This window comes from Oryx dammah, unplaced genomic scaffold (assembly GCF_014754425.2).
Source record: "Oryx dammah isolate SB20612 unplaced genomic scaffold, SCBI_Odam_1.1 HiC_scaffold_26, whole genome shotgun sequence".
NCBI classification, from domain to species: Eukaryota; Metazoa; Chordata; class Mammalia; order Artiodactyla; family Bovidae; genus Oryx; species Oryx dammah.
In genome coordinates, this window is record NW_024070210.1 from 21,727,915 (window position 1) to 21,743,405 (window position 15,491).

At 40.4% G+C, this 15,491-nt stretch overlaps 2 protein-coding genes across 2 annotated transcripts in view; one reads left to right on the plus strand and one right to left on the minus strand.

Moving 5' to 3' along the window:
• Window positions 1-1,770, minus strand: part of SLC39A9 (solute carrier family 39 member 9) — a 51,824-nt gene extending 50,054 nt beyond the window's left edge. The window contains exon 1 of the mRNA XM_040226209.1: window positions 981-1,770. Coding sequence (XP_040082143.1) covers window positions 981-1,094 — 114 coding nt within the window. The 5' untranslated portion in view covers window positions 1,095-1,770. The remainder of the gene's footprint in view (window positions 1-980) is intronic.
• A 92-nt stretch (window positions 1,771-1,862) lies between these two features.
• ERH (ERH mRNA splicing and mitosis factor) lies at window positions 1,863-15,059 on the plus strand. Its single transcript, XM_040226210.1, has 4 exons — window positions 1,863-2,232; window positions 5,592-5,679; window positions 10,456-10,576; window positions 14,559-15,059. The coding sequence occupies exons 1-4, from the start codon at window positions 2,230-2,232 to the stop codon at window positions 14,659-14,661; spliced, it is 315 nt and encodes a 104-aa protein (XP_040082144.1). The 5' UTR covers window positions 1,863-2,229; the 3' UTR covers window positions 14,662-15,059.
• Window positions 15,060-15,491: the final 432 nt, after the last annotated feature.

Genomic DNA, 15,491 nt, shown 5'->3' on the forward strand with positions numbered 1-15,491 from the left:
TTTTCTTTACCACCAAATGCCTTCTCCTCCCTCAGGTTAACTCAAGGCCTACCTCACAGCTGGTCTATACCTTTCCTTTACTTCAGACCATTCTCCACTTCCCTTTTCTTTGAAAGCACTTTCAGGACTGACATTGAAACTATCTTACTGTTGAACATCAAGGTATCAAGAAATCCTGAATGCAGTAGTTTTTCTCCCCTAATCTTTGAGCACTGTGCAAGCTGTGAACTCCTTACAACAGCCCAAAGAATCCATCTGCACTTCCATTGAACAATGCTTTCATCTATATTTCTTCCCTGTTAATGTTCATTCAAGTGATAATAAAGAACCAAAGAAATTAAAACAAAATGTAAACCATACTAACAAAAAAATTCATTTCTAAGCAAATAGATTTGGAAACAACTTCAAAAACCTATCCAATGTTCTTCTTTAAAAGGAAGTTTGAGTTAAGAACAATTTAGTTTGTTTCCTTACTTCATTCTAATTACAGGTATCCCCCCCCACACCAAACCAAACAAAACAAAACAAAACCACCTTTTCCCAAAAAGCTATGCCTGATTATCTCAAAAAGAAATTATATTGACTTCAGCTCATATGAACAAACAATATTCTTTAAGTATATTTTGACAGCAATCCAGAACCTTGATTCTTTGAAACTTCTGGGTATCAAAATAACATTACGGTGTCTTTCCCGGAAAATGTAGAGTCGCAAATTTTGGTATGCAATTTCAGGAAGTTCAGAGTATCCAAGGATCTTCAGTGGATCCACCACTCCCCGCCCCTACCCCTCTCCGTTAAGAATTCGTGCTAAATAAGAGGTTTGTTTCTATTATTAAATGTTTTGCATCTTCTGAAAAAAGTCATCCTTAAGAAAACCTTTAGCTCTGCTATTAAATGGGGAAGCAGCTTCCCTTTCAATTGTCACTACTTCCTTGCTGCCATCCTGACAGCTGATAGAAAATAGAAAATTGAGCGCTTACCTCCGAGAAATTAACAGCCAAAGGAATGATTCCAGCCACGTAACATCCCACCAACATAGCCAGAGACAGCAGGCTAATGGAGATGAAATCATCCATTCTGCCTTCTTTATTCATCCAATACCACTAGTCTATAATTTTTCGGGAGCTCAGGTCCTTAAACACGTGTGATTGTTCCAAGAGAACAGGTGGACTTTCCAGTTCTTTCGTCCTCCCCACCGGCAGATGCGTTCACGAGGCACTTCTCTCTTGAACGTATCTGTAAAGAGCCCCTTTTCTGCTGATACTAGAGACAACTTTCAGCAATCTTAGGTCCCAGCGCGTAAGTTTTCATATACCAGTCACTGGATTCCCATGGGTTAACAGAGATGAGGAGTCAATGGGAAACTATACGAAGGAGCTATTGGTTCAATCGTCGGAATGCGGGCAGCACAATGGGCCTATTTCCTCCACAAGCAATGTTCCCGATGGCAGCAAGAAAAGGACGAAAACCCCAGTGAACTAGTTCGTTCTCCCTGCTCCCTTATCTCCCTGAGCACCCCGCAGGTGATCGCCACCCCCTCCCAGCTCCGGGACCAGCCCACCAATCACGGCAAACTCTCCTCCGAGTCTAGAGTGAGGAAAGGCGTCCTGCAGGCCGGTAATGGCGGGTCGTGGGGTTCAGCAGTGAAGCTGATACAAGGCTGTCTCTACCCTATACCCAGTGCTGCCCGTGTTACTCCACTCCGAGGGGCCTTGACCCGGAGCCACCGATACTACAGCTGCCATGGCCGCCAAGTGGCACCTCTTCATTACATCCACTTCCGGATTGCCTTACAGCCCCCTCCTTTAGAAGGGTACTTCCGGGGTTACAACCGACCTATGCCCCAGGGTTCTTATACAGCCGCCATTTTTGAGTGGGGCCACTGAAAGGTGGCTTGTGTCACTGTCTATACCGGTGATCACTTTAGCCGCGCATCTAATAACGCGAGTACCGAAAATCGTGTCTAGAAAAAAGTGCTTTTTTTTCAAGTTCCGATACGTTCCCTGTGTGCTTCCTTTCCCTTATCCAAGATGGCTGAAATAGAGTCACTCTCTGCTCTAGCTGCCGGAACTCTGTGAGCCTCTATGGTCCGAAAGGTTCTTTCGCGGTGCGCCTCTGACGACTTCCGGCGGCTCCTCTCGCGGGGATTGGCTGTTAGCGGCGTTGCGGGTAAGCTCGTGTGCGGCGGCGACGGAGTCGGCATCGGCTGCAGCGGGAGACTTTGGCGCGATGGTGAGAAGGCCTAACCGGCTCCCCGAACCCCTAACCCCCCTCCGGGGCGACCGCCGCCCATATATCTCCCCACCCCATCCAGCGCGAGCGTGCTGCTGCTCGGCCTTCCAGTTTGTGGGTCGACCCTTCTCCTTCCCGCCGCGGAGACACTGGGCCTGGCGCTAGGCCCTGGGTCCCGGGTCCGCCCCGCGGTTGCGCGCCCGCCTGCTGGCTCGGGCGCGGCGTGCGTTGCGGAGGTTGCTCTTTCTTCCGATTGCTGCTTGGTAGAGGCAGGCGTGGGGGTGCTGCCCTTTCCCTTCAAATGCCCCAGCCTTCTATAGGAACAATGGCCGAAGGATGTTTGACAATTCCGTCCCGAAGCTGACAGATTGAATGTACTGCATCCCCCGTGTGGACCGGGAGGGAGCATCTTTGCTTTGTAGCGTGCTTTCCCGACCACATTCCCTTTTGTTTTTCTGGGCTCTGCCTTTTTTGAAAAAATACATTTTCCCTCTTTTCTAAGACCTTTAGGGGCCGATTTGGTGTCCCCCTCCCCCTCCAGCCATCCATCTTGTGCTTATCTTTATTTATAGTCTTCTTGGGTCTGGAAGCTGAAAAAGATAGATTCACCTCAGGGTCCACTTTCCTTAGAATCTGAGTGGAATGGGTGGGAAGGGTTGTTTTTTGGGCTTGTGTGTCTGTGTTTTGTAATCTGCAAAAAGGAGATGCTCACGAGGATTCCAAGTCATCGTGGTTGCTTCCACACTTTAATTTTCGTTTTCTGGTTGCTGCAGATTAACACATCATGCAGCTATTGTTAACAAGGAATTTTTTCAGGTCGTAGTTTTCTGGATTGAGATAGGTTAGTGTTTGACCCAACATAGTCTCCCAAGGAGGACTGGGAATTAGATTGGATTTCCAGTTCCTGTCTTAACTACCAGTGTGACCTTGAGCAAGTCATTTCACTTCGGAGTTTCCTTCTTTCTCTGCCTTTATTTGGTATTATTTTTAAATGCTTAGATTAAAATCTGGGGATATGACAGCAGTTATGAACACCCCATTATCATTGAGCAATTATCAGTGATAATTTTTTATCATTTCGTGTAGAATTGAAAATTGGAATTTGTATTTAAAGTGAATACTGGTTCAGAAGTCTTAAATATTGGTTCAATTTCTTTTCTTTTATTCTTTTCTTTTTTGGTAGTTTGAGAGATGCGTTGTATTGTAGAATTTCTGTAACAGTAGAATGACTGACTATTCTTAGGGTTCATGTTTGTGAGACTTTAAAAACAGATTAACAGATTAACTCTTCATTAAAGTGGATCATAACTGCTTGGTAAACAGAATAGGATATCATTAAGGTAATTCTGCATAACTTTTTTTTAGGTTTCACAGTGTTATTTTTCTATTGTGGCAAATATCAATAGATATATATATTCCTGTATGTACTTATATTTTTATTGCTTATTTATTTATTACTGGTCATTCCCCTAAGAGAGAGTAACCTAAGGAATGCCGGACCAAATCTGTTCAGAAGAAGGAAAGATCTGATAATTTTGTTTACAGTTTTGTAAATTTAGCCATTCCTTGTTTCTAATTTTTAAGCCTTGTCTTTGGGCAGTAAGTATTAAGAATAGTAAACTTAGTTCAGTTTCACTTTAAGGGTAAATATAAAAAGCAGCATACTGTATAGCCATTTTCATATCTTTACTCTTTAAGTGAATTGGTCCTTATTTCTTATTAGAATAAGAAGAAAATTAATGTAGTAGCAACTGGTCTGGCTAGTATGTGGGACAGGTCCTTCTGCAGGAATGTCAGTATAGTTTCTATAAAGTTACTTTCTTCTCAACATATGAGCCATTGGAACTATTGGTGGTTTTTAAATAGCCAGTAATCTAACATTCTGTGTTCTCTTTTGATCACTGTTTAAGAAAGGGCTCAGCTGTGTCCAGGTCTTTATAGGTGAGCATTACTTTCCGTCTCTTGTCATCGAGGTCTATCTCAGATCCTCACAGACTTTTAATCTGAGTGACTGCTTCTTGGTGGAGAGGGAGGAGTATGAGAAATCCCTTTGTCACATCATGTTCAAAGTTCTGTTTGGGCGGGGGCAGTGCTTCTTCAGAAACTCTGCATAGCTATTTCAGTTGCAGTTTGTTGGTCATTAAAAAGTCTGATCATTTCAGAACGTTTGGTTCCTGTCCTTAAGAGGTTTGTCTGTTTTTTATTAAAAACTAGTACAGCAGAAGAGAAGAATTTGTTGTTCAGTCACTCAGTCATGTCCAGCGCTTTGCAACACCAGGCTTCCCTGCCCTTCACCATCTCCTGAAGCTTACAGTTTGGTTTAGCATTGGGTTTACAGTGAGGTTACATCATATTTGAATTTAGTGAACCTTATACACTTGGCAAAAAAAAAAAACCAGAAGGGGTTACACTTTGAACAGACCGGTGTTCTGGAGGTATTTTTAGTTGTCACACGTCGGGAGGAGGGCGTGGGCGTACTTACTGGGCATAGGCTAGGAATACCACCGTCCTTCAATGCACAGGACAGCCTCTGCAACAAGGAATCTTCCAGCCCCTGATGCAATAGTGCCAGAGTTGAAAAACCCTGAAATAGGCCCATGAACAAAACCATGCTCCCCAGTGAGGGCGAGATGGAAGACGAAAGGATCTGCTGTTCTTTAGGCATATTCACATTTCCTGTGTCATCATCCTCTAGCTATTTTGTGATTCTAGTGCTTAAAAATACAGTATTTTAGTATAATACAGCCTCTTATGGTGACTCACCTACTGGGTGAATAATTTAATGGATTTTCTAGGGTAACTGTAACGGTATATACTAATTTTAGATTGCCAGTTTATCTTATACCTTTAATGTTTTAATCTCTGGATAAGATGTGATTTCACTGTAATGCTAAAGTTAGAAAAAACAGATTAATAAAGTGCTTGTAATCATCATAGTGTTTTCCTTTTTTTCTCCTTTCATCAACCCATATCTGTTTTCATTAGGAACCTAATGGGATTAGAGTGACCAATGGAGATAGAACACCTAAGCAGGTTTATAATCTGGCTGGGAAGAAAGGTGCAAAAGAGAAAAAACAGTACAAGGTAGTGTATGCTGAGAATTTAACAGGCAGTGAGTGCAGCGAGTTTGAGAGAGCAGTTGTTAAGGACTGGGAGACTAAGACCGTACAGAAAAGCTGTGACTCCAGCTTCTGCCGCTGCGCTTGGGCAGAGGCATCGATACTGCAGAAAGAGCACTCTGATTAATAGTGTCTTAATAACCAACAAAAATTGTGTGGTAATGGGGATTTTATCCCGTACTATGAATTTCTCAAAAACTGAGTTAGAAACTTATATTGATATCACTTTTCCCTGTGCAGTCTCACACCATCTTGCTGGTACAGCCTACTAAGAGGCCAGAAGGCAGAACTTACGCTGACTATGAATCTGTGAATGAGTGTATGGAAGGTGAGTTTAAACACTAATCAAGGGGTAGAAATCATTGATTTTGTTTTGGGGGTGGTGAGGGGTTGGGGGCTGGAGGTGGGATGGGCTATAGAGACTCCTGGCCCCCACGCTAACTGCATCCACAACAGCTGGTCCATGCTTGCTCCCAGGGTGAGAGTGGTAAGTGCTGAGACTCTGAGGTGTCTTGAGTTTGTTTACCCTGACATTCACTATTATGTTTACTTTTTAGAATCAAGCTTATATATATAGTGACTTTCCCAGGCCTCTGCTTGTTTTGTAAATATTCTTTATTTGTTACTGTGCTGTATAAATATTTTACAGATATCCCTTATATAGTCTAGTTAAACTCAATAGAGTTATTAAAACAGGCTTGAGAAGCCTAATAGGGCCTTCACAACCTAATAGTCTAATTACTAAACAAACATTAAAAGCTAAGATGTCCATCAGAATGTTAAATAAAAAATTAGCTCAGTGAATAAAGGCAAATGGAACCAAATCAGTATAATTTATTATACGTTTGATAAGCTGGCACCACCCTGAAGGGAGGTATTAACCCTCAATAAACCATTAGAGCACATAGATTGGATCATCACAAACCGGATTCATCCTATGTCCTTTCATTACATCATTAAATCATTACATCCAGTAAACCACTTGTGTACACCCTGCACCCTTGCTAGCAAATTGCACGTTCTTCGCCTCTTCCTGTAAAGATTTTATAGGAATATAAAATTTGCTGCTGGCATGTCCCTGGAATTGTTGATTATCTAAATTGGATTAGGCTTAAAAATCTCTTTTTAAAACCAATGATGGGTAAACCTCCAGGGGACAAAAAGCTACTCATAATCAGAAATGGCTCCTCAGATTCTATTCTAATCTTTAAAGACGAGCAAAGCTTGTGTTCTTTCCTTTTCTCAAGTCCCTTCCTCTGCTGATGGCCTTACTTGCCATTAAGGTAGACTTTGTGCACACACTCTAGATTATTGCTTTATCTATATTATCATGTTTGGCCTTTGATTCTGCAATACTCTTTACTAACCTTTGCTGATTTTAGGAAGGAGTGAACTTCGGGAGTTGGTGATGGATAGGGAGGCCTGGTGTGCTGTGATTCATGGGGTCGCAAAGAGTCGGACACGACTGAGCGACTGAACTGAACTTAAAAAAAAATATTTTAATACACTTAGTTTCTAGAGCAGTTTTAGGCTTAAAGAAAAATTGAACAGAAAGTACAGAGGGTTCCCATGTACTTCTCCCTATCCGCAGTTTCCCCTATTAATGACACCTTCCCTGGTAGTCCAGTGGTTAAGACTGCTTCCAATGCAGAGGGCTCAGGTTCCCCTGGTCAGGGAACTAAGGTCCTGTATGCCACACATACCCCTCCCCGACCCCCCCACCCCGCTCCCCAAAAAAAGAATATGAGGTATGGTGCATTTGTTACAGTTGATGAAGCAGAATACAGTCCATAGTTTCTTTGGGGATTCATTTTTTGTGCTGTGCAGTGCTGTGGGTGTTGCCAAATGTGTAATGTCATATATTCACCATTACAGTATCTTACTGTAATGTTGAGATTGTCACTGCCCTAAAAATCCTCTGTGTTCCCCTAGTCATCCCTCTTCACTTCACTCCCTGCCCCCTGGCAACCACTGGTGTCTCTGCTACCTCCATTGTTTTGCTTTTTCCAGAATGTCATAGATTAGAATCATTGACATGTAGCTCTTTTCAGACCAGCTTCTTTCACTTAGCAATGTGTTTAAGTTTCTTCCATGCCTTTTTGTGGCTTTCTAGCTCCTTTTTTCTTTTTAAATTAGAAATGGTAGTTTATTTTCCATTTTAAAGGTTAAAATGGAAATACTGGAATCAGTTCTCACATGGTGGTTGCCAAATAGTAATTTTCTTACTTTCTTATTTTTCTTTGTTATAGTAGTTAATATTCATCTGGGATACAGAGCTTTCCCTCCCCTCATCCCTTTTTTAAAATTAATAGACTCAGTTTTTTAGAGTAGTTTTGGGTTTACAGGAAAATTGATTAGAAAGTACTGGTTCTGTCATAACCCCTGCATTGCCCCTCCCAGTTTTCCCAATTATTTACATCCTGTGTTAGTGTGGTACATTTGTTAGAATTGTAGAATCAGTAGTGATACATTTTTAACTAAAGTCTAGTTTGCATTAATGTTCACTCTTTGCTTTGAGCATTGTATGGATTTTGACATGTGCAACGACATGTGTCTAACATTTAGTACCCTGAAAATCCCCTGTGCTCCACCTGCTCACCCATCTCTCCCCTAAACAGCAACCACTGATCTTTTTAATGTCTTTAGAGTTTCATCTTTTCCAGAATATTGTATGGTTGAAATTATAGTATGCAGCCTTTTCAGATCAGCTGTTTTACTTCAGTTCAGTCGCTCAGTCGTGTTTTACTCTCTGTGACCCCATGGACTGCAGCATACCAGGCCTCCCTGTCCATCACCAACTCCCGGAGCCTACTCAAACTCATGTCCATCGCGTTGGTGATGCCATCCAACCATCTCATCCTCTGTTGTATGCTTTTAAGATGTCACCATGTCTTTCATGGCCTGGTAGCCCATTTCATTTTGTTGTTGACTGATACTCCATTGTATGGGTATAACACGGTTTGGTTATCCATCACCTGTTGAAGGATATCTTGGTTTCTTACGGGTTTTGTCAGTGAATAAGCTGCTGTGCACATTCCTGTGTAGGTTTTTGTGTGGACCTAAGCTTTCAGCTCCTTTCAGTAAGTACTGAGGAGTGTGATTGTCGGATCATACGGTAAGACTGTATTTAGCTTTGTAAGAAACAGACAAGCTGTCTTCACATGTGGCTGTATCACTTTGCATTCACTGCAGTAATGAATGAGAGTTCCTGTTGGTGGCATTTGGTGTCGTCAGTGTTTTGGATTTTGCCATCCTAATAGATGTATAATGATGCCTGATTTCAGTTTGCAATTTCCTCGTGTCATGATGTCGAGCATCTTTTCATAATGTGTATTTTCCTTTTGTATATTTCTCTGTTGAGGTGTCTGTTCACATCTTTTGCCTGTTTTTTACTTGAGTTGTTTGTTTTCCCATTGTTGAGTGTTAGGAATTGTTTGTATATTTTTGAGAATAGTTTTATCTCAGTGGTCCCCAACCATTTTGGTACCAGGAACTAGTTTCGTGGAAGACAGTTTTTCCATGGACTGTGGGGGATTGGCGGGGGGGCGGGGGGGGGAGTTGTGTGTGTGGTTTTGGGATGATTTGAGGGCATTGCATTTATTGTGCACTTTATTTCTATTATTATTGTTATACCAGCTCCATCTCAGATCATCAGGCATTTGATCCCAGAGGTTGGGGACCCCTGTTTTATCAGATACGTGTTTTCCAAAGATTGTCTTCTAGTCTGTGGCTTGTGTTTTCACTTTCGTTGACAGTGTCCTCTGAAGTACAAAAGGCTTAAATTTTGATGAAGTCCAGCCTATCTAAGAAGCTTATCCAAAGTCACAAAGATTTGTGCCTACATTTTCTTCCAAGAGTTTTATAATTTTGACTTAGATTTAAGTCTCTGGGCCATTCATTGTGAGTGACTGTTTATACATGGCATGAGAGTGGTCCAAGTTTCTTTTGCGTATGAATGCACAGTTGTCCTAGCACCCTTTGTTGATAAAATACTCTTTCTCTATTGATTTGTCTTGGTATCCTTTTGGGAAAGCAGTTGACCATAAATGTGAGGGTTTATTTGTGGACTCCTGTTTCTATTCCATTAGTCTGTATGCCTGTCTTCATGAATAAGCAGTCCCACACTGTCTTGATTACAGTTTTGTAGTTTTGTGATGAGTTCTGGAATGAGGAAATGTACGTCTTTCTTCCAACTTTGTTCTTTTCCAAGATTGTTGTGGCTGTCCTGGACCCCTGTATTTCTGTGTCAAGTTTAGGGTCAGCTTGTCAGTTTCTACAGAAGTACCTCAGGTTTTGACATGGATTGTTGAGTCTAGATCATTTGGGGGAGTATTTAATACTAAGTCGCCCAGTCCATGAACTTGAGATAGCATTCTGTTTATTTAAATCTTTACTGTCAGTGACATTTTACAGTTTTCAGAGTGTCTTATGTCTCTTTATTGAATTTATTTGTAAGAATTCTATTCTTTTCTGATGTTGTTCATTTCATTTTCAGTGTTTTTATTGTTGGGGTATAGAAATATAACTGATTTTTGTATATTGATTTTACATCATGCAGTCTTACCACCCTGATTTATTAGTTCTAATAGTTTGTGTTTTGTGGTTTCCTTAAGGTATTCTGTATACATTTATAGAGATAGGTACACTTATTCCAGTGTGAATGCCAGTCATTTCTTTTCCTTGCCAAATCACCCTTACTAGAGCTTCCAGTGCAATGTTGAACATGACTCAAGTGACAAGAGCCGATGTTCTAGTCTGACTGGGAAACCTTTGTCTTTTGCCACTAAGTATGATGGTAGCTGTGGGTTAGTGCCACAATTAGTTAATTTTCCTGGTTTTTATTTCCTTTCCATTCACCCTTTCTATTCAGAAACTCCTAAGTGATATTTCTGATCACAGTGTAGTGAACCAAGCTTTATTAAGATAGCTTTTGATAACTCTGTGGTTGGCTGTTACTTTTTATTAGGAAATCTATGAAATCAATTTGGAGGTACACAAAGACCTATATGTACAGGGTAGGACAAAGTATTGTGATATAAGCATGTAGCCCTACTCATATCTAAAGTTCATACAATTGTAAGATCTTGGTTTTCCCCTCTCTTAGGTGTTTGTAAAATGTATGAAGAACATCTGAAGAGAATGAATCCCAACAGCCCCTCTATCACATATGATATCAGTCAGTTGTTTGATTTTATTGATGACCTGGCAGACCTCAGCTGCCTTGTGTAAGTATTAGCCACCATATTTCTTAAATTGTGTTTTTATCTTGTTTGTTGGAGGTGATTTATGCTATTAGGAGTGCACTCTGCATGACACGATCTTTGTGTTTTGCCTGTGATGTAGTAATTAATCTTTCTGTTACACGTGGCTCATACATTGTCAACATAAAGCTGAAGGCACAAGAAAACCTTATGAATTTTGCTAATTGATGGAGTTAGCGTGCATCCGCCTTGAACCGAGAACTTTGTCCCTTAAACTAAATAATCTTTTACTTATTTTTTTCCCCAATTATAGTCTTTATCCTAAAGCAGTTAGCTTTAAATTAAAACTAAGATTATTCTGTTTTCATGATTTTTTAAAATATATGTAGGACTGAAATAGAATTTAATTTTAATTCCTCCTAATATTGATCATGTGTATTTTGGTATGTTAGAATAAGTTTGTTTTTTTGACACTTAACCTTTTCTATTCTCCGAGTTTTGTAAAACTAAATTTTTTCCCCTAACATTATGCTTATTATAATTTATATCAGTAATTACCTGTCACCACTGTTACCAAGGAGCACGTGAGTCTATAATACTTCATTTTCTCAGCATTGTTGGAGAGGCCGGGTATTAAGTACAGCAGATTTTACAGAGGAAAATGGAAGTACCTTATAATGAGAGCTTCAGTCACCAGGCATATTTATTATGTGTCAGATACTATGCTACAAGAAAAAAATATTTTTCAGTGCTGAAAATCATGTAGGTCCTACTCTGAGGCACTTCCTGTTTCAACACTGGAACCAAGCCTGGGCTTGCTGTCTCACAAAAGATCCGGGTGAAAATAAGCATTTCCTTGGAATTTTCAAGAGCAGTTTTCTTCACCTCTTTATTGTGTTTCAGTTATAGTCATTTTACGTTGCTCACTCAGAGTATTTCAGTGATCCAGTTCTGGCCTTTAATGAAATGTGTTTATAATGTGTGATAATTTTGTTATGATTATTTTGATATAAAAACTCAAAAAACTATTGAGGCCAATAGAGCTGTATATATATCATACTGTGTTGGTTTGTAATGTTTATAGTTGATCTGTTTATTGCCTGACACACAGAAAGAGACACATATATGTTCATGTAACATTTGAGTGCCGGTTATGTACCATATGTGTTCCAAGGCACTGAGGATTGCACAGTGAATAAATCAGTCTAAAATGAAGCCTTTGAAGCTGCAGAAGAATAAATGGAGGCTGAGGAGAGTAGAGGGAGATGAATTTGGTGGACCAACCCATTCAAAAGTATTGATACTTCATATTGTTGGTAGATCAAATGAATGAGGACTGAGAATTGAAATTTGGCGTAGCCCTGTGGAAGTCTTTGATGATTTCCAGAGCAGTTTTGGTAGAGTGAACTGTAAGTGTGAAAATATTAGTCGTTCAGTAGTGTCCAACTCTTTGCAACCCCATGAGCTGTAGCCCATCAGGCTACGTAGAATTCTCCAGGCAAGAGTACTGGAGTGGGTTGCCATTCCCTTCTCCAGAGGATCTTTCCGACCCAGGGATTGAACCCAGGTCTCTCTCATTACAGGCAGATTCTTTACTGTCTGAGCCACCTAGGAAGGCCTAGAGTGACAGTAGTAAAATCTTTATATATTCCAGTGAGCTAGTAAGAAGAGAGGAATTGTAGGCTGCCAATACAGACAATTTTTTTGTAGAATTTGGCTCAAAAGGAGAGGAGGGAAATGGGGTTATAGCTGGAGAAAAAAAACACTTTTTCCCCCCCTTAATTTTGTTTTTAAGGTGAGAGAAATAATAGTATGTTGGCAGGCTAATGTGATGTAGTAGAGGGAGAAATTGATGGCTTTAGATAGGATCTTAGACAATCCATTAATAGTAAAGTGGGGAAGGCAGGCGGATGTGGTAGAAGCTTGGGGAGGTTTTCTAATTGCTTTAGTTACTTCAGGAAAATAGAAAGGAGGACACCATTTGGAATTAAGGGTGAGGGAGGAAGTGTTGGAGGTTGTGAAAAGAGGTGAGAAATCTAGGAGGGTGAAGGGATTAGGGAATGTGATTTAAGAGTTACTTGATAGTGACTGTAAAATTAAAATAGTCATGTAGTAATTGTATTTTCTTGTCACTCTTAATCTGAAGAGTTACAGTGACTTTACTTTTTAAATTATTTCTCACTGTAACAAAAGGACATTAGTTAAAAGCCAAAATGTTCTGTAAAAGTAGAGAGCTTGTGCATTTTACTAAACCCCATCCTGACCTTACCATTCAGGGGAAGACTTTATTAATGGTATAAAGCATTCCTACTTTGGAGTTTGTTTCTCTTCAAAGATTGGATTGTAGCTTAGTGAGGACCTGGAGGAGTGGGTAAGAGGGAAGAGATAAACTCTACCCCACCCCCCACCCCCAAAAAATGGATCATAGGTTTCTAGATCAGTGGTTCACAGACAATAAGAACTCTGGTCAGGAGAGTTTAAGCTTTTACTCCTTGCCTGAAGTCACTTAGCTAATAAGTTACAGGCTGTTTTGAGCCTTGGTTTCCTCCTTTATTAAAAAGGGATAATTGTATCTACTCACAGAGTTGTAAATAGGATGGAGTTTATTCAGATGAGTGCTCAGAGCAATACCTAGCAGTTGGCAACTTCTTTATAGGCTTCTCTGGTGGCTCAGATGGTAAAGAATGTGCCTGCAGTGCTGGAGATTCAGGTTTGATCCCCTAAAGAAGGAAATGGCTACCCACTCTAGTGCACAGAAGAGCTTGGTGGGCTACAGTCCATGGGGTTGCAAAGAGTCAGACATGACTGAGTGATTAACACTTCTGCTTCTAACAGTTAGAGGTATTTACTGTCATTTGTGGTCATATGTATATAATTTTTTTTGCTGAGAACCTAAAAGATAGTGCTCATGGCCTTGAAACACTGTGATGTACTTTGTGTTTCTGCTGTCTCTGCTTGCTTATTATCTTCTTTTTTTATACTATAGCTTTAGGTTTCTTTACTCTAAAAAATGAATTTATTGCTTAATCAGCAATTTAGCTGGTTGTAGTTGTTCAGTTGTAGGTCAGTGGAATATTTCTATCTGTTGTCCTCTAAACATACTTTGAGTGAGTTGTCTATTAAGTGATGCATTGTACTCCAAAAACCCTGGAATCCTGTTAAAGTTTCATTGCTGATGTCACTCCTTATACTCCAGACTCTTCTCAGCCTCTAGCATTGTTCCGGAGAAGGCAATGGCACCCCACTCCAGTACTCCTGCCTGGGAAATCCCATGGGCGGAGGAGCCTGGTAGGCTGCAGTCCATGGGGTCGCTAAGAGTCGGACACTGAGCAACTTCACTTTCACTTTTCACTTTCATGCATTGGAGAAGGAAATGGCAACCCACTCCAGTGTTCTTGCCTGGAGAATCCCAGCGACGGGGGAGCCTGGTGGGCTGCCGTCTGTGGGGTCGCACAGAGTTGGACATGACTGAAGTGACTTAGCAGCATTGTTCATTAAAAAGCAAATCCTGAAATACTGAGTGTATATAAAATTTTCCTTCTGTTAATGCTTTCCAGGGAAGAAATCTTTGTGTCAGCAACATATTTTTAAAGGTCTTCTTCTTTTTTTTTTTTTAAGTTGATTCAAAGTAAATATAGTAAATCTAAAGTTTTTGTTAGTTTTTTAATCACTGAAGGAACCCTAAGAATAGTTAACTATGTAGGAAAAAGAACACATGGTTTCTGGGCATACTTTGTCAAGAAGTAGATGTGTAACACACTGAGCGTTGAACTTAAGATCTCTAGACCTCGGTTTCTTTTTCTGCTGTGAGATTGTACTGGATGATCTAAACTTCATATTGCATAAAATTCAACAGTTGGGTAATCAGCGGTTTTACGTTTTCATTGTATTCATGTATGAACATGTGCACATCTGTGCCATTCTAGAACAGTTAACAATTTCCAGTTTTAAAACCGTGACGGTATTTGACCATTGTAACTTTGCTTATTATTCTTATGTTCCTCAGTTACCGAGCTGATACCCAGACATACCAGCCTTATAACAAAGATTGGATTAAAGAGAAGATCTACGTGCTCCTTCGTCGACAGGCCCAACAGGCTGGGAAATAGTTGAGTTTGGAAGCGTTAGGGGAGCGGGGGTGGGCTTGGAACGCAGGTGTGTGCAGTGTGCTGTAGTGGAAGTTTTGTATTATAGTTATCCTGTTTCCATTTTGGTATACCCTAGCCAGAATTGAATGTATTAGATAAAATGTGATGATCTTGTTCAATCTGAAAACCCCTTTGCCCCCCCCCATTTTTTTTTTACTTAAACATTTTTATGATGATTTAGATGAAAGTTGGTCTTTGTCAGTTAATGTTGGTTCCAGTCCCTCAAACTGTTCATACCTGCTTTATAACATCCACTGTACTAATCCTCCTTCAAATTGGGGTGGGGAGTGGAGGCACAGTTTAGTTACGTCCTCAAGATAAAGTCTTGGTGAAAAACAAATAAATGTTCTTTAGTTATATTTTCCCCCCTGAGTGATTTTTTTCCCCCTTTTCTTGTGTCTCTGATGTGAATTGGGTATTCTTGTAAAGCATTATCAGTTTCTAAACCAATAGCCTGCTACACGATGAAGTTGAAAGCCTATATATGTGCTGAATATGTTTTCCTGTGGCTATACGAAGCTAGAGTTTTTACCTCATTTTTCCTAGTTTTTCCCTTTTGTAAGGGAATCTCAATTGTATTTCCAAGGTTTACACCTACTGTTGATGCAAACATGATGAAACAGTTTCTGGTGACATAGTTTATCTACAGCAGCACCCAGGTTAATTCCCTAGCCTTGGTGATGTCCTTTTTCTGGAAGGTCCTTGTGCCTTCAATAGCCTTCAGCAGTGGAATGCTGATTACCGCTCCTGTACAAGGGTAAGGGAAAGACCACAGAAGAGTACAGGATGAT